The 27,629-nt window shown below is 43.6% G+C and overlaps 1 protein-coding gene across 1 annotated transcript; it reads left to right on the forward strand.

Moving 5' to 3' along the window:
• The first annotated feature begins 22,641 nt into the window (after positions 1-22,641).
• LOC147890115 (uncharacterized) lies at positions 22,642-26,637 on the forward strand. The gene has a single exon (XM_087390665.1). The coding sequence runs from the start codon at positions 22,944-22,946 to the stop codon at positions 26,013-26,015; it is 3,072 nt and encodes a 1,023-aa protein (XP_087246791.1). The 5' UTR covers positions 22,642-22,943; the 3' UTR covers positions 26,016-26,637.
• The last annotated feature ends 992 nt before the right edge of the window (positions 26,638-27,629 follow it).

Genomic DNA, 27,629 nt, shown 5'->3' on the forward strand with positions numbered 1-27,629 from the left:
TTCATTAGTTAAGATCATGGGAAACCAAGCCACCTTGGTTTCATGGGATTGATCTCCACCTGCTCGGCATGCGGCATCAAAATGCTGGAGAAATTGGGCTAGATCTCCCCTACCATTATATTTGGGAAGTTCCAGTTTTCCCAAGGGGCACTTTCCTTGAGTGTTATTATTTCTTTGATTAAAGAAATTGTCAACCTCTGCATCGAGGTCGATATCCCCATCATTGTCGCGATGGCATCCAGCCATGTTGTGGCATGGAGGAGTCAAAGGGAGTGATTGAATTTCAGGGGGGGATTCGGGGTAGAGGATTGTCAGAGGCAGTGGTTGCACTAGAGTTATATGTGGATTTGGCAAGCATTGGAGTCAGAGGCGTTGGCCGAAATGTAGCTACATGCAAATTAGGCGAGATTTGCAAAGGGTGTCTATGTCACCACCGCAAGTGCAGGTGTGGATGTAGTATTGTTGGGAGGGTTAGAGTGGTGTTGGTTTGTGTAGGGACCGTTTTGTTAATAATGTGCCTAAGATTGTCCTACGTGTAGGAAACTGTGCCAGTGCAAACGGATCATTAATCAGAGGTCATGACGTGAAGATACAAGCGAATTTGTGCAAAATGAGGCCCACACGGGGGCACGAATGGGCTGCAAGAATACCCCATATCATTGCATTTCCATGTGTGAAATCTGGGTTCAAACGGGGTCCAGTTTGGGTCCCAAACGGATGAGTTACGAGGGGTTAAAGTAGGGGTAAATTTTGCTTTTGGGGGGTCTTAAGGGTGGCGTGAATGGACTTTAAGTCCAATTGAGGGGTTTGAACCAAGTGAAGCAAGTTAATCCAAGTTAGATTAACTAACCTATATCCTCCCAGTTATTGTAACCGGGAGGCTAACCTAACTAGGTTCATTAACTATAGTTAGTTACTAACTGAAGTTTAGTTAGACTAACCTAACTATCAATAACTAACCTAGGTTAAAGTAATCTAATTAAGTTAGACTAACCTAACTTAGGTTAAACTAACCTAGGTTAGATTTAGGTTTTTTTTTTAAAACTATGTTTGTGGGGGGAGTTGTCACGACGGTGGCACAGGGGGGGGTTCAAACAGAGGGGAGGGGAGGGGAGGACGGAGGGGCGGCTGGGGGGCGAGTGGGGGGGTTTTCACGGCGGCGAGGGGTGGAGGGTGCAGCAAAGGGGAGAGATGTGGAGGGTGGAGGGGAGGGGAGGGATGAGGGGAGGGGTGAGGGGCAGGTGGGGGTGTTTCTCACGGCGAGCAGGGTAGGGCGGGGCGAGGCGCAGTCGGGCGGGCGGGGTGCGAGGGGGCACGGGCAGGGCACGGTGTGGCGAGGGCAAGGCGAGGAGGTGCAAGACACGGGCGAGCGGGGCACGGGCGGGGGGTGGAGGGAGGGGGAGAGCAGAGAGGGAAAGGGGGGAAGGAGAGAGAGAGAGAGAGAGAGAGAGAGAGAGAGAGAGAGAGAGAGAGAGAAGAGGGAGGGGGGAGGGGGGGAGAGAGAGAGAGAGAGAGAGAGAGAGAGAGAGGGAAGAGAGAGAGAGAGAGAGAGAGAGAGAAGAGGGAGGGGGAAAGAGAGAGAGAGAGAGAGAGAGAGAGAGAGAGAGAGAGAGAAGAGGGAGGGGGGAAGAGAGAGAGAGAGAGGGCGGGAGGGAAAGAGAGGAAGAGAGAGAGAGAGAGAGAGAGAGAGAGAGAGAGTGAGAGAGAAAGAGAGAGAGAGAGAGAGATAAAGAAAGAGAGAGAGAGAGAGATTAAGAAATCAAGAGAGAGGGAAGAAAGAGAGAGAGAGAGAGGAGGAAAAGAGAGAGAGAGGGTGGTGGTGGTGGAGATGGAGGGGGGAAGGGGGGAGGGGGTGGTAGAGATGGAGGGGGGTGAGGGGTGGTGGAGATGGAGGGGGGAAGGGGGGAGGGGGTGGTGGAGATGGAGGGGGGTGGGGGGAGGGAAGAAAGAGGTGGTGGAAATGGGAGGGGTGGAGATGGAGGGGGGAAGGGGGGGAGGGGTGGTGGAGATGGAGGGGGGTGGGGGTGGGGGGAAGGGGAGGGGGAATGGAGGGAGGGGGGGGGGGGGGGGGGGAAAGGGGTGGTGGAGATGGAGGGGGAGGTGGTGGAGATGGAGGAGGGGAGAGGGGAAGGGGGTGGTGGAGATGGAGGGGGGAAGGGGGGAGGGGGTGGTGGAGATGGAGGGGGGTGTCGAGGGGGAGATGGAGTGTTGAGATATCGAGCTCCACTCGTGATATGCTAGGGTGACCATTGTGCATTTATGTCACCGGCTTGTTAGCTGCAGATGCGGTTGGTACACCGCCCATGAATACTAGCTGGATGATACCTATCCTTATCTACTCTAGTTCGTGGCTCAGTTAGTATGCCACCTTAGTTAGTTGAGTTTGGTTGAGACCCACATATAGGGTTCTTATATTTCTTTGTACTAGAGTTCTTTTGGCTTTCACAACTAAGAAGAGGAAAACTGTTTTCAGCCTCCACCTTTGTGTGTATTCCCCCATTGTGTATGTGAGAAAGTTGCAAGTGAATTCCTTCCATCTCTCCCATTATCTTCACATGGTATCAGAGCCTGGTTCATGGTAAGGAGATCAAGAAAGCAAACCAAGTTTGCAGGTCCTCATAAGAGGACCAATGTTGCCTTCCTTTTTCGAGTTTGGGAGCAAATCTCTGCAGGTAGCACAGCCGAAAGTGCAAGAGTGCACTGTCTCAGATTGACACGCCCTTCGCGGTGTGGCAAGAGGGCAGTATATGTTGCCCTTCATGGTGTGGTGAGAGGATGGATTGAACTCGCCAATCCCCCTCCATTTATGAACGACATTGAAGATATCCCTATGCGGACGGTTGAGAGAGATGACATATGCAACATTACTGTGCCTTTGATCCACAAGGCATATAATGAAGTCCAAGCCATAGTGGATGGTGGAGCAGGTGTAAATGTCCTATCAAAGGAGCTCTATGAAGAATGGGGTCTCCCACTAATGCAAAAGGCTAATTTCAACATATGCCTTGCTAATGATTCACGGGCTAAACCCTTGGGAATCGTGAATGGCATGTCCACAAAGATTGCAGGAGTCCACTTTTCCCTTCAATTTACAATCTTGGATTCCCCAAAAAAATCTTATCAAATCTTACTTGGACGTCCTTGGTTATGGGAAGCATCAGTCCTCCATGATTGGGGAATTGAGAGACTGACAATCTATAATTGCAACACCGCAGTCAAGGTGAATGTGGGGACAAGAGCTATAAAACCAATTGTGCCTAGAGCATTGGATGACACATCTTCAATGACAATCTCAAGCAAATCAGCTCCCTTGCAACAGCATGCCATAGCGGGCAATTCACAAAGCAATGTCAATAACTGGATACAGACATTGGCAACCATCGACAACTGCCATTCATTAGACCCCATCTTCTCATAGATAGATGCTAAGGTGCTATAAGTAGATCCTCCACTCACACATGAAGAACCAATTAATCTAGAGATGCCATCCTTTATGGCTGATTTTATGGCTGATCTCGAGTGGAATAATAAACCTGAAGAAGGTACCCATACTATTGGAGGTCCCTCATAGATTGGAGTTTCTCCAATGCTATTGGTTTCTTGAACTTCAGATTCTCTTAGTGGTCTTGGCATTGGTCTTGGCATTGCTATTGGCACATTGCCACTTGTGTAATTCTTGAAGTATTCCGATAGTTCTCAAAGATCAACCTCTGATGGCGTTGAACTAGCCTGACATGTGCCGTGTGTACTGGGTGGCATAGTTTCATTTACCAATTTGTTAGGCTCTTTTTTACCTTCTTTTTCTAAAGTCTCTTGATTGAGCTTCATCCGCACATGTGGCTTATATTTCCAAAACTTCTTACGTTGGGAACTATGGGGTAACTTTTCCACTAGTAAGGTGTTTCCAAGTAAGGGTTCATTTGCTGAGCACACTCCTTCTAGTCCCTCACGGGACCATTCAAGAGGCGGTGGTTCTAATTTTGAGGGAGCTAGCTTTGCAAGTTGAAGTGCTCGGCCTTGGCTTTTCTGCGATTTCCTCCTTCAGATTTCTTGCGAGATCTTCTGCTATTATTCAACTTTGGAGGTTCAACTTTTGGGAGCTCGACTGCTATTAGGGCATGTAGAATGGATAAGTCATTATCAAAGATTTGATCTTCAATTTCAGCATTCTCAGCCTCTGTTTCAAGGTCCCAAGGAAAATCTAAGTCCTCATTGGTATGGGTACCTTCTTCAAGTTCATTATTCCACTCGAGGTCAGCCATAAAGAATGGCATCTCTAGATCCATTGGTTCTTCATGTGTGAGTGGAGGATCTACTTATAGCACCTTAGCATCTATCTATGAGAAGATGGGGTCTAATGAATGGCAGTTGTCAATGGTTGCCAATGTCTGTATCCAATTATTGACATTGCTTTGTGAATCGCCCGCTATGGCATGCTATTTCAAGGGAGCTGATTTGCTTGAGATTGTCATTGAAGATGTGTCATCCAATGCTCTAGGCACAATTGGTTTTATAGCTCCTGTCCCCACATTCACCTTGACTGCGGTGTTACGATTCTGGATTGTCAGTCTCTCAGTTCCCCAATCATGGAGGACTGATGCTTCCCATAACCAAGGACATCCAAGTAAGATTTGATAAGATTTTTTTGGGGAATCCAAGATTGTGAATTGAAGGGAAAAGTGGACTCCTGCGATCTTTGTGGACACGCCATTCACGATTCCCAAGGGTTTAGCCCGTGAATCATTGGCAAGGCGTATGTTAAAATTAGCCTTTTGCATTAGTGGAAGACCCCATTCTTCATAGACCGCCTTTGATAGGACATTTACACCTGCTCCACCATCCACTATGGCTTGGACTTCATTATATGCCTTGTGGATCAAAGGCACAGTAATGTTGCATATGTCATCTCTCTCAACTGTCCACACAGGGATATCTTCAATGTCGTTCATAGGTGGAGGGGGATTGGCGAGTTCAATCCATCCTTTGAAACACTCCCAAAGATTGACCACACAGCATATACTGCCCTTCGTGAAGTTGATGCAAAATAGTCACTAGGAAGTGATTGTGTGGTCAAATACCACTTTCTTCAGTTTTGCAGATCTACCCGTGTGAGGCAAAAGCTGTGTTTTTTGCAGTGACAAAATATTTTGCAGTGTTTTGTAATGGCGTCTGATTCCCTTTCACAGATTGTCACTGAAAAGCTTGACAAGAATAACTTCCAGGCATGGAAGTTTAGAATGACGAATTTCCTTATGGGAAAAGGCTATTGGGAGTTCATTACAGGAAATGAAGAACCAGTTCTTCCTAATGTTCCCAATCAACAGGAAATGCAGGCATGAGAGAGCCAGAAAAATTATGTACTGGCTGTCTATCAGTATTTCGGATTCTATGATTGTGCATATTCAGGATGCAAGTATGCCAAAGGAGGCATGGGATACTTTGGCAAAAATGTACAGCACAAATACGCAAGCCAGGAAAATGCAGCTCAAGCAGGAGTTGCACAATGTGCAGAGAGAAAATATGAGCATCAATGAATACCACATGAAGGTGAAGAAAATTGCAGATGCACTTGCTTCCATTGGGTCGCTAGTGGAAGATGATGATCTAGTTTCTGTGACCTTGAATGGTCTAGGAAAGGATTATGCATAGTTCCGGACATCCATTGCCGTCCGTGAAAAATTTCTTGATTTTGAAGAGTTGTTTGCTCTTCTAATTTTTGAAGAGCAGAGAAATGGGGGTGCATCTTCTTCAGGAGGAACTTCAAAAGAAACTATCTTCTACTCAAATGCTGGAAGAGGTAGAGGCAGAGGTAGAGGAGGCCGATCCGGAGGCCATTGTAGAAATCAGAATATGCAGCAAACTCAAGAAAACCAGTCCTATGGAGGAGGACGTGGTAACTCTAGAGGCAGGGGGACCCAAAGAGGCCGTGGTGGATGGCAGAGAGGCCAAAATGCAAACAGCAATGTTGAATGCTACTACTATGGTAAAATGGGTCATATGGCTAAAGACTACTACAAAAAGCAGAATGACATTATGAATGGAAAATTGTAGCAAGGCAATTATGCATCTTCTAGTAGACAAGGTGATGACAGAAATGAGCATCTATTTATGGTGCAGCACATGACCAATTCGGTGACAAGTGCAGAAGAATGAAATGATGTGTGGTATGTTGACTTAGGTGCGTCAAACCACATGACAGGTCATGCACAATGGATGCAGGATGCAAGGAAAATGGAAAAACCAAGATTTGTGGAGATTGGTGATGATACTGCACATCCTATTATGTAGATTGGTAAAATTCCTTTGTCTATGCAGGATGGAAAAAATAAATACCTGTCTGATGTATTTCATGTCCCGAATATCACCAAGAACCTTGTTTCTATTGGTCAAGTGGTTGAGCAGGGCTTGCAGGTCATATTTAATCCTCATGGATGCTTTGTTGAGGATATGAAAAATAACAGTCGCTTGATAGCAAAAGGAAAGAAGAAAGGCAGGATGTTTACATTAGATGCAGACATGCCTGAATTGAGTGTAGCAATGTTTGCACATGGGACTGGTGTAGTTGCAGATATTGATATCTGGCATAAACGCATTGGTCATGTAAAATCTTCAACGACTTAAATCGATGCAGGCCCAAAACATTGCTGCAGGATTGCCTAAATTCAAGGTTGCAAAAATCCATAAGGTTTGTGAAGCCTGTCAATTTGGAAAACAGGCAAGGAAACCATTTCCTAGGCATGTTCGAGAGAGTAAGAAGCCATTGGAATTAATCCACTCTGATGTGTGGACTACTAAAGCTGCATCTATTAGAGGCTGTCATTATTTTGTCACTTTTATTGATGACTACAGCAGAAAAGTTTGGGTGTATTTTATGAAAAAGAAAAGTGAAGTGTTTGGGCACTTCAAAGCTTTTAAAGCTATGGTTGAAAAAGAAACAGGCTTGCAAATAAAATGCCTAAGGTCAGATGGAGGGGGAGAGTACCTCTCAAATGAGTTTGCAAGGTTCCTGCAGGAGCATGGCATAAAGCAGCAATATTCATGCAGTCATACCCCACAGCAAAATGGACTTGCAGAAAGGAAAAATAGGCATATTGGAGAGGTATCTCGGGCCATGCTAAATGAAAAAGACCTTCTAGATTATTATTGGGCTGAAGCAGTTGCTACAGTAGTTTACATAATGAACATGACTCCCACTGTAGCAATACATGGCATGACGCCAGAGGAGATGTCTACTGGTAGGAAACCAGATATTTCTCATTTGAAAATTTTTGGTTGCATTGCCTATGTTCATGTGCCAAATGAGTTGAGGTCCAAGTTGGATCCAAAAGCTGAGAAGTGCGTCTTTATTGGTTATTCTCTGTAGTAGAAAGGGTATAGATGTATAACCCTTCTACTCGTAAGTTTACAATGAGCAGAGATGTTGTTTTTGATGAGATGAGCAGCTGCTATAAACCAGTAAATGTGATGATTGATGTAGATGCACAAAACGGTAATGTTGCACAGAAATCATAGCAGCAATCACAAAATATCAGTGGACCTGCAGTGTCCTCCAACAGTGGTTCACATACTTCGCCATGGACAGGCAGATTGAGATCAGAAGAATCTCCTCAAAGCAATGCAAATAGTGGTACGCAGGTATCACGAAAAGGAAAAGAGAAAGTAGATCAGCCCATGTTTGATGTGAATGCAGGTCACTCTTATGTGGATGGTGAATCCAGTGGCTCAGAATAGAGCATTGATGATGAGTTGGGTATTCCTTCTATTGTTACACCTGGAGTAAGATAGACCAGGGATGTTTTGAGATCACCTGGAAGTGAGCCTATTTTGCGCAGGTCTACCAGAGTTAGGTATCCTGTGGATAGGCTAAAATATGATGGATTTACAGCCATTCACTATGCCTATATGGTCAAAGTGATACAGGAACCAGAACCCACTTCTTTTGAGCAAGCCATGGGAAAAGAAAAATGAGAGAAAGCCATGGATGAAGAAATGGATGCCTTGGAAGCAAATGCTACATGGGAATTGGTGCCTTTGCCTAAAGACAAGAATGCAATTGGCTGTAAGTGGGTTTATAAGGTGAAGCACAATGCAGATGGTTCTGTGAACAGATAATGGGCAAGATTAGTTGTCAAGGGGTATGCACAGACATATGGCATTGATTATGAAGAAACATTCAGTCCGGTTGCAAGGACGGCAACTGTAAGAGCAGTCATTGCTATGGCTGCATCAAAGGAATGGTCTTTACATCAGATGGATGTAAAGAATGCCTTCTTGCATGGTGACTTGCAAGAAGAGGTCTTAATGGAGCAGCCACCAGGTTATGTTCATGCTATTCATCCTGAGTTTGTTTGCAGGTTGAAGAAAGCCTTGTATGGCTTGAAGCAAGCACCTAGAGCATGGTCTGACAAGATAGGACAGTATCTTATCACTATTGGCTTTCAGATTTCCAAGGCAGATTTCTCACTCTATGTGAGAAAAACAAAGAAAGGTATTATGCTGCTTGTCATTTATGTTGATGATTTGATCATCACAGGTGATAGTGATGAAGATATCCTTCATGTGAAAATGCTATTGAAGCAGAAGTTTGAGATGAAGGATTTGAGAGAGCTGTGTTATTTCTTGGGCATTGAGGTGATTAGATCACCAAGTGGGATACAGCTCTTACAGAGGCAGTATGGATCGGACATGCTGTCCAAATATGGGATGACAGGCTATAAGCCTATTTTAGTTCCTTTGGAGCAGAATGTGAAGCTGAGCACAGATGCAGGTGAGCTTCTGGAAGACGCTACTATGTACAGACGCATAGTAGGAAGTTTGATTTATATGACTATTAACAAGCCAGATTTGAGCTATGCTGTTGGATTGGTAAGTCAGTTTATGCAGGCTCCAAGGAAACCGCATTTGGATGCAGCTAGACGCATACTCAGGTATGTGAAGTCCACATTGTAGTATGGACTATTTTATGAGGCTGGGGTTCAAGTACAGTTGCATGGATACACTGATGCTGATTGGGCTGGTAGTATTTCTGATAGACAATCTACCAGTGGATATGTGTTCTCTTTTGGGAGTGCTGCAGTCACTTGGAGCAGCAAGAAACAGCCTACAGTTGCCTTGTTGAGCATAGAGGTTGAGTATAGGGGTGCAGCAATGGCTACATGTGAGGTAGCTTGATTGCATAAGCTACTATATGATATGCATCAGTCTACAGATGGGCCAGTTGTCATTTATTGTGACAACATGAGCAGTATACACTTGGCAAATAACCCAGTCTATCATGCTAGAACAAAGCACATTGAGGTGCATTATCACTATGTGTGGGAGAAGGTTCTACTAGGTCTTATTGATCTAGTTTATGTCAGCACAGAGGATCAGGTAGCTGACATATTCACGAAGGCATTGGGTGTAGAGAAGCTGCGCAAGTTCAGAGACCTGCTTGGTGTGTAAGAATTGGGATTGAGCTCGAGGGGGAGTGTTGAGATATCGAGCTCCACTCGTGATATGCCAGGGTGATGTTGTGCATTTATGTCATCGACTTGTTAGCTGCAGATGCGGTTGGTACACCGCCCATGAATAATAGCTGGATGACAGCTATCCTTATCTACTCTAGTTCGTGGCTCAGTTAGTATGCCACCTTAGTTAGTTGAGTTTGGTTGAGACCCACATATAGGGTTCTTATATTTCTTTGTACTAGAGTTCTTTTGGCTTTCACAACTAAGAAGAGGAAAACTGTTTTCAGCCTCCACCTTTGTGTGTATTCCCCCATTGTGTATGTGAGAAAGCCGCAAGTGAGACTCCTTCCATCTCTCCCACTATCTTCACATGGAGGGGGAGAAGAAAAAAGAAAAAACTTGATGGATGGAAAACGAAAAACTTTGACGAAAATCCAAAGGGAGGAAGAGATGGTCACCTGAACACTCTCCAAGTCTTTCTCAATGTAACGAGATTGTTGAGGACCAATGGATGGTGGGTGGATGGCTAGGTTATCGCTGTGAGATGGGCTCAAAGTCACTTACCATGTGAGGATGGGAGTAGGGTGGTGGTCGATGGAGAGGGAGGAGTGTCTTGCGTAGGGCTTGGAATGGGGGAGAGGATGGAGGCAAGATGTGAAAGATGAAGAATAAGGGGGTGGTGTGGGTTTTTATAGGAAATGGGTTTAGGTCTAGGGTTAAACCCTAAACTCTTCTCGAGCAATAACTTTTTATGGTTAGCTCGGTTTTCTCTTCTTAAACAACGTGAAATGATCGAAATTGCAAGCTCTATGCATTCATGTCCACTACCTAGCCTGATTGTTTATCAAGTGGCTTCTTTTTAAGAAATAAAGAAAATTTCTTAAGGTAGAAACCCAAGGTTCATGCTTGGGGTTGATATGTTTGGCTAGAAATGGAAAAAATTTTACTCTACTTGGCCTTGAGTATTATGTTTGTGAAAGCTCGAAGTAGTTTGTTTTTTACACATACCTACGTATGTTTACTCTCGTTACTTGAGACGCCAGTCTCCCTGACAGCGGCGCCAAATGTTGGTTCTTTCCCACAGCTTCCGCGGGAAGAGTAGGGTATTCTCACAATATGCAAGGTTCTGAGGCTTTTTGTCACCTACAGATATATCGGGGTTGTCATTTGTAGTATACGTGTAGTTTAAGACCTCGAGTCATGTTCCGATGAGAGATGTAGGCTTAAGTGTGGTAAGCAAACATAGTGCATGCATGTGTAAAAGGAACATGTATCATCATGGTTGAGGTAATGAAGGCTTTCGTCTTCATTGGGGGTTGTAAGGTTTAGGAGGAGTTTAACGGTTAGGAGGAGGTTCCAGGGTTAGAAGGAGTTCCAAGGTTTAGAAGGAGGATCCAACGTTTAGAAGAGGTTCCAAGGTTTAGAGGGAGGTTCAAGGGTTAGAAGGAGGTTCCAAGGTTTAGAGAGAGGTTCCAAGGTTTAGAAGGAGGTTCCAGAGTTTAGAAGAGGTTCCAAGGATGAGTAGAGTACATGGTGGAGAACTCGTCTCCCTTGTAGATCATGGAGATTAAGGGTTGAGGAACTAAGGGTTTAGGGGGAGCATAGGAGTGGGAGAGGAAGAAGGTGTAAGAGCATGGGGGAAAGAGAGAGAGGAGGGAGGAGGAGGAGGAGGAGGAGGAGGAGAGAGGAGGAGGAGGAGGAGGGAGGAGGAGGAGGAAGAGGGAGGAGGAGGAGGAGGAGGAAGAGGGAGGAGGAGAAGGGAGGAGGAGAAGGGAGGAGGAGAGGGAGAGGATGGGTTGCAAGTTTGGATGAGAGGGGAGGAGGAGTTGCAAGGTTAAGACATGCTTTTGGACATGGAGTGCAAGGAAGCATGGACACTTGAGACAATTGCTTGGAATACCAAAGTAGAACTCAACACAATGCCCCAAAGAGTGTGGGCTTCATTCCATTATGGGGTATTTATACAAGTTGGAGAGCTTCTCTCCCTGCATGTAGGAATTGTAAAGCATTCTCTCTCTACATGTAGAACTTGCATATAGAAGTTGCATGTAGGAGTTACATGTAGAACTCACATGTAGGAGTTGCATGTAGAACTCGCATGTAGGAGTTGCATGTAGGACTCGCATGTAGAACTCGCATGTAGAACTCGCATGTAGGAGTTGCATGTAGAACTCGCATGTAGGAGTTGCATGTAGGAATCATATGTACAACTTGCATGTAGAACATGCAAGTTGGATTTCTAAGAGGGATTATTTCTAGCCTTATGCAAGTACAAGCAGAGCTTTGCCGCTACTCTACACACATATTCTGTTCTACCTAAGTCCATGTTGGCACAGAGACAATAGAGGTGGAACTTCTTGTCTTCTTTTTGGAGGTGGAGGCAGTGGATTAAAGTTGAGTTTCCTTTGAGCTTATACAAATAAGCATACTGTGAAATTTGTCGCAATACTCCTCTTGATTGATTCTTCAGCAGGTGATTGCACCATCAATTGGGTAAGTTCAAGCTATAACTTCACTTACTTCTATGCCATGCACAGAATTGTCGGAAGAATTGGTTCCACTTGGTGTGTAATCGGGATCGTGGAAAATATCGTCCTGATCATCCGTCTATGTGCTTGCTTCTAGTCTAGCATGGTTTTTGGTGAAGTAGGCATAGCCAATTCGGCGAGGCGACATTTGTGCTTGAGATTTATCCGACATGGACCAAGGTACTTACCATGTAAGAGAAAAATACAACACCTTAATCACTGGCTACTATAGAGTTGCATCTAGTGCATTTTCATGAGTAGTCTGCTAGCACTTTTTTGAAATTTCCATCTTCAGTAGTTGCTTGTGCTTTGTGCACAGTAGGACGTCAGTCCACTTGTTTCTTCCTTGTATTGTTGGATTGGAGTCGAACCAGGCTCTGTACTGATTGCAGATTCCAAGCTACAGCTTCTTAGGCACCCCACTCGTTGCAGTGTATGCACTTGTCCAGAGTGTGTGGTGGCTATCTAGCTGATTTTCTTTGAATGAAGTCGATAACAGGAGCCTTGAAGGAATTTCGACCATAGTTTACCTTCAAGTGCTTTTTGAGAGATTTGTTTTGTTGAATGTGGTTCTGTAGCCTTCTGCTTTGTGCGAAGTTTCATTGTGACAATGCTTCATTGTATGCTTGACTTTTGTGGAAGTTGTTGCATTTGCTAGTTTATTTTTTGTGTGGCATTGTAGATCTTACTCTTTATACTCTTTTTGCAGAATTGCTATGTAGCAGCAACCGGCAGTCAGAGTTCAAACACAATAGAGGATCGTCAATAGTGTTAATGGTGTCTCTAGAAAGCTGGAAAATATCCACACACATCCACACCTGGCAATGGTAATGCCAGGGTCACGGACTTACGTCTAACTAACGTCAAAAAGATGCAAAGATAACTCAAAATAGCAAAAGAACTGAGATTGTTGTTTATACAGTAGAAATGTCACTAGTAGTTTTTATTCCAATAGATCACAAACAATAACATATAAGAGGTGAAGATGAGCTTATAACATTATCCGACTTCAGTAGAGTAACAGTCAGAAACAGCAAATAGTCCAAAACATGATGTGGTGGATAAGGCCACTTCTACTAGCTATTGGGGACAGTTATAACTGTCCCTACAGTTACAAAATTACCCCACTACTCCCTAATGTAACTTCCCTTTACTATGGGTGTACTAACCCTCCTTGGGTGAAGCCCACGTGGGTGGAGAGGTCACCCTCAACAATCACAATGCATCTGAAGGATCTTATTGCGTAGGCGATCTGTGCTAGAGAATCATGTCAAGGTTAGACAACCAAGCATAAAAAGTTGTCCAAAAGGAAAAGCAAATCTAGGAAGAAATCATCAAGGAAAAAGCACAGAGTAAGTGATGATGAGTCCGACCGATGATATTTCAGATGAGAGTTCCTCAGACGAAAGCAATGAGGAGTCAGAGACCAAATAAGAGAAGAAGTCCAAAAAGACCTCAAAAGGAGGAAAATAGAATTCTACGGCATCCGGAGGACACTCACCAGGCCAAGGAAGAGCAAAACTCTGGGGCATACACTACCAAAATCCAAGTCATTCCATGACGGAGTGTGCTTTGAATGAGAAATAGTGTGCCATGTACATGACCAATACGCATATGATAGCCCAATGTCACTATCATGGACGACGAGGCCCAAGATTGCAAGTATAGACGCAATAGATAACACCTACATTGAGACTGATCTCGGAGCTTCATACGTGCAACAACCTGGGAATGCAGAGTCCCAGGACCAACCTTCTTCTAGAGGTGGTGGCAAAGGAGGCTATCGCTATAGACAAGGAGGTGGCGGTTATGGCAGAAATCAACCAAAGAACTTCCTATTCTACCTAGGAGAGGGCCATTAGTGGAATGAATGCCCAGAGGCCCAAGAGTGGGACCGACAGAAACTGAGCGACTGCTACTTTGTTAATGATGAATGTCAGGAGGAGTAGAATATGGTTTTAAAAACCATTTTGATCATAGTTTGTACATAGTTGTCATAAGAAGACTCATTTTTTAATTTGGTAATATTTCTCCATGTATGATGCAATCCCATGCTTCCAATAGACACTTGAGTTTTCCCACACATGAATGGAGTGATTTTTAAACCACCACTTTCTTCACAGTTTGGTAACAGTTGTGATAAGAAGAACCATTTTATTCATTCTTGATGCAAACCCATGCTTTAAATTCAATGGACACTTGGGTTTCCCCGCATATGGGTGAAGTGATATTTACGTTACTTAGCAAAGCAAAACCACATTTTGAATTGGCACTTCATTGCCTTTCAATTACTAAACCCACATGTTACCATTACAGAATGTATGGCTTCAATTAAAAGTTAAGTTTGAGTGTAAGTTTCAATGTTGGTTGTTGGTATAGTTATTGTTCCCACATTTTGACTTCTTCATTTTGGAGATTCTTCCAAAATAGTGAATGTCACAAAGCTATGTTGAGTACCTCTACAAGTGAACTGTGGAAAAACCTGTTCACTTTTTTGGGCCTACTCGCTTTTTCTCGCTGCTCTATCGACTACCTCACTAGTAGCCACTACGGTGGCTCCTTAATGATTATTTGAATAGGTGGTAAATGAATAATTGGTGGCTTGAATTTTGATCGGCCATGCATGTGATTTAATTACCACTTAATTACCAGTCACTAGCATGGTAGCTCCTGTTGAGAGTTGTGGTGCCATGAGCACATAATTAGAGGCTAAGGTATGGTATAGGAATGTATTAAAGTAGCCACCCTAGGATGTGGACTACATGATGTGGAGATGTGGATTGAGGATATCCACAAGGAGAGATGTGGATCAGAGGATCCCACATGTGTTGACTATTCAAAGGGCTCTCTCTATATAAGAATCCTATTATGTATTGTTGATGATATAGATTGAAATAGATTAAGTGTTTCCTATTTGGTTTCTCTCTCCTCATGTTTTTCATTATATGCTTTGAGCCTCCGTAGTTCTTACATCGATCTTATGTACACTAGGCTTAGCATGATCCCACTTTATTGACATGGTATCAGAGCAAGTTTAGCTAAGTCTAGATTAGCTTTAGATGTAGTTGAGAATACTTTGTGAGAGTTCTTGAGTGATTTCCATTCATTTTGGCTTGCTGTTTTTCGTCATTCTTCCACTATGTTCTACATTGAGAGATGAGAGGTGTGAGAGTCTAGTTAGAGTTTCAACAAAAGCTTCTACAAGCTTATGAGATCCCGTGCGCCTCCACCATTGACCCTTCAGCAACGACTAAGCACGGAGGCTCATCTACAAAGTCTACAAGCAACTCTGAAGTGGCTGGCTCTCCACCTTCAATGTCTATTGCGCCATCACCAATGAAGGCTCCACAATGACCTTCCATCATCAACGCCCTCACATGAGCAGTGCTACACCATGACTCCATCAAAACCGACTGTGCGACCTCTACATAGCGGCTCAACGCAGCTCCCAAGCTCCATCGCTCTCTATGGCTCCAAGGCAACTCTCTAGTGTTCAATCAAGGACAAGCTCCATCGCTCTCTATTGCTCCAAGACAACTCTCTAGTGTTCAATCGGGCGGCCATATCTACACCCGACAGTAGCAGCAGTAGCCATACACATACGAAACACCCGACCTTCCGCTCCTCTGCTCTGGCTACCTCCAAGCTCCATTCACAACTGCAGCAATAGCCGCTGGCTTCACGTAAGACGCCTTCTCCAACGAGCTACTCCATACACAGAGGGAGACTGGGCCTCGAACTCTCAAAAGGCTCCAAAAGCTTCAGCAGACCTAGGAACGCCATTGACCATGACCTCAGACAGCAACCTTTGGCTACGGGCTCAATCGAGCTCCACCTACAGCACTCCTTACACGCCTGCAACATCCTGTGGTCAACCCATGCTCCTACAACAAATGCCTTGTGCTCCATCAATGCTGAGCCTCTTCTACGACAACCTCTACAGGATCTTCACACCTTGGTTCAGTTAACTCCACACTAAACCATGGTTAGATTTAGGTGCAGGATTGGTTAACTGCCACATCACCAAGTGCCACCTAAGCACATAGTCCTTGCCAAGCACAGTTTGGAATTCTGCATGTGAATGCCCCCTGTGCCACACCATCATGCCTCTTCTTTCTTCATAAAACTTTGACAAGCCATAACTATCAATCCAGAAAGAATTCGCATGCACTCCGAAAAGGAAAAATAACCAATTTTTCAAGCTCTACGTGCTTGTTATCTCATATTTTTTGTATGCAATTAGACACTGCCATATTTGAAAGTATCTTCAACTGGTAAGACCTTTGCAATGGCAATACGCACCCCAACTGTTGAGAAGTTCATCGGGGAAAGATTTCACACCTGGTCTATACAAATGAAGTATCTCTTGATGCATCAAAAGCTTTGGAAGACTGTAAAAGAAGACATACCCATCGCACCAAATGATGCTTGGAAGGAAAAAGACGAAGCAACACTATCACTCATTGGTTTGCACTTGGGTTCAAACATAATTCATCATATAGACTCCAAGGATCATGCCAAAGATGCATGGGATGAGTTGAACACAGCGTTTGACTAAGAAATCCATATTAAGATTGATATCTTTGGAATGCACATGGGCCTCAATGAATCCATGGCACAATTTGTCAACAAAATCAAAAGCATTATGACCCAACTAGAAGGCCTAAATGCAAAAGTAGGGGAAAAAGATGCACTTGCAATTCTCCTTAAAAGCATGCCTGCAGAGTACAATGCACTGACAACCACTTTGAAGAATTTGCCAGATCCAAAGTTTGAGCAATGTGTATCCTCTCTTTTTGAAAAAGAAAGAGAGTTGAAGGCATCGACATTGACATCGACATCTACATCAACACGCAATAGCTATAATGAAGAATAAGCATTGTTCAGTAAAACATCAACGAAGTGCTACCATTGCAGAAGGATGGGTCACTATCAAAGTGACTGCAAACTGAAGAACAAACCAAAGTGTCACCATCGCAAGAAGCTAGGACACAAGGAAGAAGATTGTAGATTGAAGAACCCACAAGTCCACTACGTGGAGTCATCATCAAGCCATGAGCAGAATGACAAGAACAACATGTATTGAGGAGCAACATCCTTGCCATCTTCAGCCCATATGTTTGTAAATCAAACCTGACCCCAGAGAGTAGCCATGTAAGCACCCAGGGGAGGATTTGATCTTGTAACTCACATCTGACCACCTTGCAGTAGCCAAAGGATCATGGCACCAAGGGGAGGTGTTGAGAGTTGTGGTGCCATGAGCACATAATTAGAGGCTAAGGTATGGTATAGGAATGTATTAAAGTAGCCACCCTAGGATGTGGACTACATGATGTGGAGATGTGGATTGAGGATATCCACAAGGAGAGATGTGGATCAGAGGATCCCACATGTGTTGACTATTCAAAGGGCTCTCTCTATATAAGAAGCCTATTATGAATTGTTGATTATATAGATTGAAATAGATTCAGTGTTTCCTATTTGGTTTCTCTCTCCTCATGTTTTTCATTATATGCTTTGAGCCTCCGTAGTTCTTACATCGATCTTATGTACACTAGGCTTAGCATGATCCCACTTTGTTGATAGCTCCTTCATGATTATTTGGATGGCATCGCCCAATGTGGGCAATCTTACCCCTCCATACGGTGCACCGACATGCATGCAATTTAATTACTACTAGTCATGGACATAGCAGCTCCTTCACGATTATTTGGATGTCCCGATGTTAATTACCAGAGCCACAACGGTGGCATGTGATTGCATGTCGGACTTGATGCGGTTATTTTTCGAGCAAAACTATTTTTAGTACATTTAAAATTACCAGTCCACTGCGGTGGCATGAGATTAATTAGCGGCTTATGGTTCTATAATTTGATGGACTTGGATGTTGGCAATTATTTTTGCGGCAAAACAAGAAATTTAAACTGGCATGCATGCAATTTGATTACCACTCAATTACCACCAGTCACCAGCATGGTAGCTCCTTCATGGTTATTTGGATGTCCCGATGTTAATTACTAGCCAGTGCAGTGGCATGGGTTTGCATGTCAGACTTGCAAGCAATTATTTTTGGGGCAAAACTATTTGTTAGTGCAATTAAAATTACTAGTCACCACAGTGGCATGAGATTAAACAACGTCTTATGATTCTATAATTGGGTGGGCTTGCATGCTGATGATTATTTTTGGGGCAAAACAAGAAATTTAGTCTAGCATGCATGCGATTTAATGACCACTTAATTACCACACTTGCATGGTGGTGGTAATCCACACATACTCAAAGTTTACCTTTTTTCTTTGGTACTACCACAATGGGAAGTAACCAATCATTATAGTCAATAGCATAATTGAATCCTTCTTGAAGAAGTTGGTCTAATTTAACTTTTACCTACTTGCATAATTTGGATTCAATCTATATCTTTTTTGCTGGATTGGTTAGCTAAGAAATCATAATATGGCAATTGGAATTCCAAAACTCGGTTTCTTGGAAATGTTTGCGAAGCATGTTGCTTTGGTAAACAGAAAAGGACCAATTTTGGCAGAAGCACCTCTTGAGCAAGCGGTATCCTTGATTTGATACATACAGATGTATGGGGTTATGCACAAACCTGCAACATCAATGGTTTACTTTACTACGTGACTTTCATCGACAATAACAGCAGATATTGTTGGCTCTACTTTCTGAAAGAGAAATCTGAAGTCTTTTTCAGATTTCAAGAATTCAAAGCCATGGTAAAGAGCAAAACAAGTAGAAAGATCAAAGTCATGAGATCAGATAGAGGAGGTGAATACATGTCTTTAGCATTCATGAACTTTTACAGAAGTAATGGCATTCGAAGACAATTCACTTGTGTAGATACTCCTAATCAGAATGCAAAAGCTGAAAGGAAGAACGGTACTTTAGCAAACAGTGCTAGAGCAATGCTCGGTATGAAGCATCTTTCGAATCAGTATTGGAAAGAAGCACTATAAATTACTTGCTTAATGGGCTTCCGACTGAACCGATTCAAGGTATGACACCTTATGAAGCATTCACTGGATATAAGCCACACATTGGGCATCTCTGCACATTTGGTTGCATAGCATATGCCCACATACATGATCATCATCACAGGAAATTGCATGTTAAGTCACATAAATGCATCATGGTTGGCTACGGTGAAGAAAGCAAAGCATACAAGTTGTATGATCCCGTCAAGATCAAAAGGTGATAATCTCCAGAGTTGTAATTTTTGATGAGGAATCGAAATGAAAAACATTAAATACATAGGAGATAGTCACAAGTCACATCGATTACTCAGTCACCTACAGAAAAGGTTGATGAAGAAGAATTTCCTAGAGACACCTTGAGAAGAGCAGCAACTCATACGGTCTACTAGAGACACCCCGAGAAGAGCAACAACTCAGATCATCTACCAGAGAAAGAAGACCACCAGCTAGATTTACATATGCTAAAAAAGGCAAAGCAATTTAGATTGAAACGACCAATTATGATCTTATGACTACCATCATGGCTACAGAAGAGCCAGTGTACTTCCCAAGATGCAGTTGACAAGCCAGAATGGCAAACTTCTATGAATGAAGAAGTGGAAGATTTGTACAAAAACAACACTTGGGAATTATGCGACCTTTCACCAAGAAAGACGGCCATTGCAAACAAATGGTTTTACGAAGGGAAACTTCCATGTACAGGGATGGTTTTCCCGTGCGTTCGTCGCGAAAAGTAAAGTACAATCCAGATGGAAGCATTGAAAGATACAAAGCCAAACTTGTTACAGAAGGATTTGCACAGCAATATGGTCAAGATTATGATGAGACTTATACTCCAGCAGCAAAGATGGACTCCATAAGATTTTTTATATCACTAGCGACACTCAGTAAATGGAATGTGTACTAGCTAGATGTCAAAAATGCTTTTCTGAATGGTTACCTAGACGAGGAAGTCTACATGCAGCAACCAGCAAGGTATGTTGAACCAAAGAAAAAGCATCAGGTTTGCCATCTCAAGAAAAGTCTCTATGACTTAAAGCAAGCACCCAAAAGTTAGTATAGCAGAATCAACAAGTATTTTCCTAATCTAGGATACATGAAGTCCAATGCAAATCATACTCTCTACTACAAAGTTCAAGGGAAAGGACATTACTATTGCACTTTTGTATGTAGATGATCTGATTGTGACAGGAAGCAATGATAGTTTCATCAAAAAGCTAAAACAAGAATTATCTGCAGACATCGACATGAAAGATCTTGGACTTATGCACTATTGTCTTGGAATTGAGTTTTGGAGAGACTCAAATAGCACCTTCATGAGCCAGCAAAAATATGTGGATAGTCTCATGAAAAAGGTTCATATGGCATATAGTAAGATTGTAGCCACTCCCATGGAATAGAGTTTGAAACTTACTAAAGATCCAGACAAGCCTATAGTCAATGACAAGTACTATTAGCAACTCATCGGATCTCTTATATATCTCACTATCATAAGGCCCGATATTTGTTATGCAGTAAGTTCACTTGCACAGTTTATGGCAAATCTGAAACAGTCTTATTAGAATGCAGCCAAAAGAGTCTTGAGATACATCAGAGGCACAAGACAGTTTAGAATAGAATACAAAGGAAGTCATCCAAGGTTGCATGGATGCTATGACAATGACTATGCAAGAGACAACAAACTAGGAGACCGACACAAGGACATGCATTTTTCCTTGGTCAAGGTGCTATATCATGGCTGTCACAAATAAACAGCAAACTATTTCTTTATCTTCAACAAAAGCAAAATATAGGGCACTCATAATAGGTGCATGTGAGGCTATATGGCTGAGAAGACTATTGTCAAAAACAAATTAATTTGGTGAGACAAAGTCAACAACAATATACTGTGATAATCAATCGGCTCAAGCATTAGCCAAGAATCTAGTATATCACTCCAGGACAAACCACATTGATGCCAGAGAGCACTTCATCAGAGAAAGAGTTTTACTTGGTGACATCACATAGCAACATTGTGATAGCAAAGAGAATGTTGCGGATATCTTTATCAAACCACTTGGCAAAGAGCTTTTCGAGAAACACATACAAGCTCTTGGTGTGACGCAGGGGTGTGATGGAATGTAATGCTCGATCCTTCTTCGATTCCTCAGAATCATCATCTTGAGGGAAGGCCTACTTCATGATGTTGATCTTGAGTGAATGTGTTGAGGATTCAGCTCAACATCATGTTATAATATGCGCATAGTACTAACCCAAAATAGTGCTAAAAAGGAATGGGTTGGAAGCCCTAATCCTAACCGTAAAAGGGTTTGTGTATATTCTTTATTTTTCAACTAAATCTAGTGTACTATTAGTCATTTGTGGTATGCTCTCTAGCTGTGCTTCTCCTCTCCTCTCTTCATATTTGTTCAGGAACCTATCGGCACACAAGTCAACACACACAATCATCAAGTCCCTAAACACAGGAGACACAAAAACACAGTATCATAAATTTTCATGTGCAAGATATATTAGCAAACATTAACGTCATGGTAGTTGGCATCCTATGCTTGCAAGAAACAAAAACGAAAATAGCAACAAGACAACTAACAAACACATTCAATCAAATTTCATGCTTCACAGGCCATGGCTTGTCCATTCTTTACAACACAACACACGAACTCATCACCAGCTCAACATTAGCAACAAGTGGCATCGAGATCATATCCCGCGTCTTTGCCATTCCCACATATCGAAAAATCCAAGTCATTGGTGTGTACATAGAGAGAGACTTCAAGGTCTTTGATAGTGCCAACTACCACTAGTGTGGAATGCTAGGCTAGGATTGTCCATTTCCACGATGCACAATGACCTGGATCAAAACTCTAGCTATGGAAGGTCGGGAAATTTCGGTGAGATAGGTCGAGCACATGTGCGGTTTTGGTTGCGGTGTGTCAAGCTGGATGTTATCAATATCAAGGGCACATGACAAGTTAAAGTTTGTCAAACCCTATCGAAGTTAGGGACACATGTTCAGATTGAAATTTGAGAAGAAGTGTTCTTCATTTCTATTGGATACCCCCCTCCTACTGATCCTTGCTTGCCTGTATTGTCCGTTTGCATCTGTCAAGCCTCCCATTTGACATCTGATTGCCTTCCTTGCTCGTACGTTGTGAAAAGTGAGGCATGTGGCCAAGGTGAGAGAAACTGGTTGCAAGAAACATATATATATATATAAAGAAAGATATGAATCCCACAGCAGGGGTCGGTTTAATATGAATGGTGTTTTTTAGATTGAGAATTTTCCGTAATGGTAATCTCCAAAATTGTTCCGATCGGCTACTGCACATGCTTGCATTAAAACCCACCGGCAATTGTCAATCTAACCCACCTGGACCTACTGCCACTTAGCTCCCACGTGTGATAGTGTGACGATTGCCCAGTGTGCAATGTGACACTGAGTTGCACCAATCGCAGCCCACCAAGGTCGAAGGTCGGGAATCGATTGTTGATGGGGGGAGGGGGAGGGGGGGGGGGGTGTTCGGGCTGGGGGCCCTCCGTACTCGATATGATCATAAAAGTAATAAGCATGATGATGATGATGATGATGATCAACGGTTTTCAACGACCAACAATGGAGGACTACCACCTCCTCCTCTTCTTCTTCTTCTTCTTCCTCTTCTTCATCTTCCTTGAGAAGCTGCCACCGCCTCTCCCTTCTACTACACGCGCCCTTTGCCCCTGCTCTGCCTCTTTTGCCTCTCCTTGCCGCCATCGCCATAGCTCGATTTCTCTCCCCTCACCATGCACAATCCCCCCCCCTTCCCCTCAGTTTTCTCACTCCCCCCCCTTTCGCTTCCCCCTCACACATGCTTTCGCTTACCTTTCCCCTCTCCTTCCTCGCTTCCCTTCGCCTCCCCCCCCCTCATCCCACCACCCCGATTCTTTGACCTCCCCTCTCCCCTTTAACCGCTGCTTCCCGTGCAGAAAATCTGATCATGGCTATCGTCCGAACTGGCGTGCGGGCGCGGAAGGCCAGCACACCTTCCAGTTCGTCCACGGATGACGCCAGAAAGAAACTGAAAGCTAGAAGAAATGTGGCTTCGGATTCGGACTCGGAAGCGTCGGATCAGTCTGATTGCGGCGATTGGGACACAGAGCTTTGCCAGGTTGGCGACGATGTTTGCTCTTTGCCTAGCGAGCTTTTTGATCTCACAAATTTGCACAAAGTTCTGTCTCTGGACACGTGGAATTTTTGCCTCACTGAAGAAGAAAGGGGAACCCTCTGTTCCTACCTTCCAAACCTGGATGAGGAATCGTACAGGGTTACTTTGAAGGAACTTCTCGCGGGGGCAAATTTTCATTTCGGGAATCCTTTAACGGACTTTTCCCGCCGATTGAAGGCGGGCCTGTGTCATCCCAAAGTCATCCGGTACCGAGAAGTTCTAAATTATCTGCAGAGAAAGGAGCACTATCACTTTTTGCGCCAGTATCACAATGGTATGGTGAAGTCTTTAATAGAGATGCAAAATCTATGGTCCAATTCTCCTGATGCGGACATTGAAGAAAGGCTTAAGTTATGGTATACTTGGAAGTCACAGTTTCTGTCTTCGGGAGAATTGTGTGTTTCTCGTGGTATGCCAGGGAGGCTTACGCAAGCCCACGTGAAAGGAGGCTTAGATACCAACGCCTCTCTAAAGACCAGCAAAGATTCAGAAGGTAGGGAAAAGAAGTGGCATGGAAAACAGTACTCGAACGTAAAAAGGCTCCTGCACAAGGGTCTGCGAAATACAGTCTTGAAAGGGCGTTTGAACAGGCACCTGAGTTCAGTGTTAGCACCTGACGTTTCTGAGGCGAACAAGTTGAAGAAGAGTAAACCCTCTTTTGATGAGGAAGAAAGCAATCTTGGTGTCTTGCCCGTCAGGTCAACTGGGGACGGTGTAATGGCAGGTAGAGACAAGCTTTTAGGAAAGAAGATGCGTAAGCAGAAAGGGGACACCACAGTATCAAGCAAAAATCGGAAGGGAGGGAGTACTCCTGAACTTGGGTCTGAAATGATTAAGGAAGAGCTAGGTATCAGTCTAAGCAGCTCACCAGTAAAGACAAATGAAGGACATTTTCAGGAGTGCGACCAGAAACAGAACGAGGGCTCGGAGGACAGGCAGGTAGGCGAACAACATAAATATAGGAGGAAGGTGAAAATTAGAGGTTTAGGTTTACAAGGAGAAGACCCATCAAGCCTTGTGGTGAAATCAGAGGAGGCTGCTGACTGTGATAAGGGAGTTAAGAGCTCAGAAAATGGGGTAGAGTCAATAACTCGAGACCTATCGAAGCGATTGAAGAGAAGTAAAAAGAGGATAGAGGAAGGAACTGTACCTGTCAGCTCGATTAACAAGTCTGATGTTGCCTATAAAACATCGAGAGTATCTGTCCTTCCCCTTGTCCCTCCCTCTGCCATGAGTTTTCCCTTTTCAATTTTACACCTCCTTTCTGCTGTGAGGGCTGCATTGCTAGGTCCTTCCGAGGATCAGCCCTCTGAGCTCTGCAATCCAAATGGTGTATCAGTGGATACACCAGGGAAAGAGGAGAACTCCTTTGGTATGGCAGACAATAACAACGTCTCTTCCCCATGCCACAGTGTTGCTGATGTGAGAGGACTGGAGGAGAAAAGGAGTGGACCTGCTTTTCTCTCTTTTCGAGAAGTATTGAGAAGGGTTCAGGCAACTCCTGGGGACACTCGACTACTGGAAACACAGGAGCCTTTGGAAGGTTTAGTCAGGGGTGTATTGAAAGTGCTCTCCTGCAAAACCACACACCCTGGTATTAAGGGTTGGAAGCCATTAGTATCTTATGATAAAGGAGTCAGGGGCTGGTCTTGGGTTGGGCCCTTGCCGCCTCCCTCTCTTTGCTTTGATGTGAAGGAGGTGCAAACTTCTGCAGAAGCTTGGGCCATCTCTCAAAAGAAGCTCTACAAAATTCAAGATGTATTTGCCACCTGGTTGACACATGCACAAGAAACTCTTCTACTGCTTGGGCAGCTTGCCCTCCCCCCTTTGCCTTGTGTGCCTGTTCCTCTGGATGAAAAGGAAAGGTTTCGAGAATTGAGAGCACAGAAGAGTCTTATTACCATCAATCCTACCTCAGAGGAGATGAGGGCTCACTTTCGAAGAGAGGAATCTGTTCGGTATTCTGTTCCAGATATGGCTTTTTCCTACACCACAGCTGATGGACAGAAGTCAACAGTTGCACCCTTGAAGCGCATTGGGGGTAAGTCTAATTCAAAAGCACGGGATCATTTTATGTTGAAGCCAGATCGACCTTCTCATGTAACAATACTCTGCCTTGTAAGAGATGCTGCTGCCAGACTGCCACACAGCACTGGTACACGCGCAGATGTCTGTACACTCATTCGAGATTCTCAGTACATTGTAGAGGATGTTTCTGACACTCAGTTAAATCAGGTAGTGAGTGGGGCACTTGATCGCTTGCACTATGAAAGGGATCCCTGTGTGCGCTATGATGGGGATCGAAAACTTTGGGTTTATTTGCATGCTGACAGGGAGGAAGAAGATTTTGAAGATGACGGGACATCCTCTACAAAGAGGTGGAAGAGAGCAAAGAAAGATGGTGCTGAAATTTTTGAAAGCTCTGTTCCTCAAGAACACGGCTATGCATGCAGGGACAATCATCAGTATCCATGTGCCACAGAACTTGATTTTAGCCCGCCCAACTGCTTTGGAGGTCCAGGGGAGGTGTCCTGTGCCTACCCAACTTCCGGCACACCTGAACTTCTGTACGATAATTACAGTGGTTCTTTGACAAGTACTCCAATGATCGCAGCTGGATTCCCTGGGCAAGTACAAGAGGATGGTGTATTTCCCTTTATTGAACTTCCTCCATCCATTCAGCCTCCTTGTGCAAATATGCAAAGTCATCCTATGGGCTGGGAAGTGTATAGAAATAGATGGGAGCAGGAAACACAATTTCAATCTCCCAAGGATCTTGCACAAGAAGATTACGAAGCTTCTGCAAATGCTCCTATAGGTGCAAACATTGGAATGAGGATCTAAAGTGGCTTACCTGGAGTTTGATTGCAGCAGAGGGTTTGCACAAATACGGCTGCCATTTAGTGATGTGCATTACTTTCATGGCTCTGTCACCAGTTGGCTTCACAAAGGGAAAAGGTCTTTGGAATGCATATTTTGACAGGGGAGGGCTGGCTTCAGAGAAGTAATTTTGAAGTATCTGATCAATCCTCTTCTGTTCTATTTTGTTCAAGGTTACAATAATCAATTTTCCTACTTTTGTCATCGATAATCATATGCTTCAACAAATAAATATTTGCATTGCATATTGGAGTTTGCAGTTTCGTACAGGCTTCAGCAAGCACTATGGGAACTAGGTTAAGGAAAGTTGATGCGGAGAAGACCAAGGGAATGAGTTAAGAATGTTTGTCATTGATCCATGCCTACAAATTAGCTGACATGCTCTTTGTATGTTATCAACGGAAGAATAACTGTACATTTACCTAGTCTTGGGCTGTTTAAGCCGACATTGAGCCACATTGCAGTGATTCTCAATCGCTTTAGGGTTTCAAATATTCAAGCTATTGACTTGTCTTCTCAACCAATGCTGCCTCTTGGCTTCTCATATCACCATCTCTATTTTTAATGTACTTGCTTTCTTCCTTATTGCATCTATTGATGAAGAGAACATCTGCCAGAATTGGATTGGTAAGATTGTTATTCTTTCGCATTTTCTTTCTGTCAACACAAGATCATTTTCAGGTGGTCACTTTCCCCAATGGGAGAGTTCACCGATCGCATGCAGCTCCAGCTCCTTGGTGCATGATTTTTTGTTCACATTCTTTTTCAATACATAAGAGGTGTACTTTCTCCATGGTCCCTAGTCTCTGGTGCCTGATTAGTAATCAAGCCTGAACTCTTTGTTCAGTTTACTGCATTGGAAATTGTTTGGGGTGTGGAAGAAGATGTCTTTGATGCCTGATTAGTTCTGCTGCGTGAATCAAATCCGCTTGAAGTTGTAATGTCTAGTTAATCAAGCCAGAACTTTGTTCATGTTTACTGCATCGGAAATTGTTTGAGATGTGGAAGATGTGTTCTTTGCAACTGCAACTTCAAGAAAACAAGATAATTGCATCGTTTTTTACTCCCTTTGCAAATGTGTGAAAGTTTGAAGACCTTTAAGAAGTCAGGGCTATGGAGGGGGGAAGATGGTGTTGAAAATATTATTTTCAATATGTTTTCGAAAAGCAAGGTCAGGAAACTGCTAGTTCATCCTTCACAGATCGTAGCTCCTCCAAGAGAGTGTCAATTGGGTTATTAGTGCCCCTATATTTATCTATGATGGTGCATCCCCGAGATTGGAGATTGATGCTCTTACATGCGTGAAAGTGGACAGGTGGGTGAAATCCCCATCAAGCATCTTCTCGGGCTTTTTGCCAAAGATGCAGCAATGACATTCGCATCGAGAGTAGGATAGCTAACATAGAAGTGGCCTTGTAGATGGAAAATCACAAGGGTAGAGAATGCTATTGTGTGCTAGAGGGCCAGAATGCTATTGAGTGTTAGGTGTAAAGTTATTTGTGCTAGAGGGCCCATATGCACCTTGAAGCACAAAATGCATCCTTCAGACATGGAAAGTGGATTTAGTCTCCTATTGTA

The sequence above is a fragment of the Dipteris shenzhenensis genome, chromosome 19 (assembly GCF_047967505.1).
Source record: "Dipteris shenzhenensis isolate YYH24624 ecotype China chromosome 19, Dip_SZ_1.0, whole genome shotgun sequence".
Classification (NCBI taxonomy): Eukaryota; Viridiplantae; Streptophyta; class Polypodiopsida; order Gleicheniales; family Dipteridaceae; genus Dipteris; species Dipteris shenzhenensis.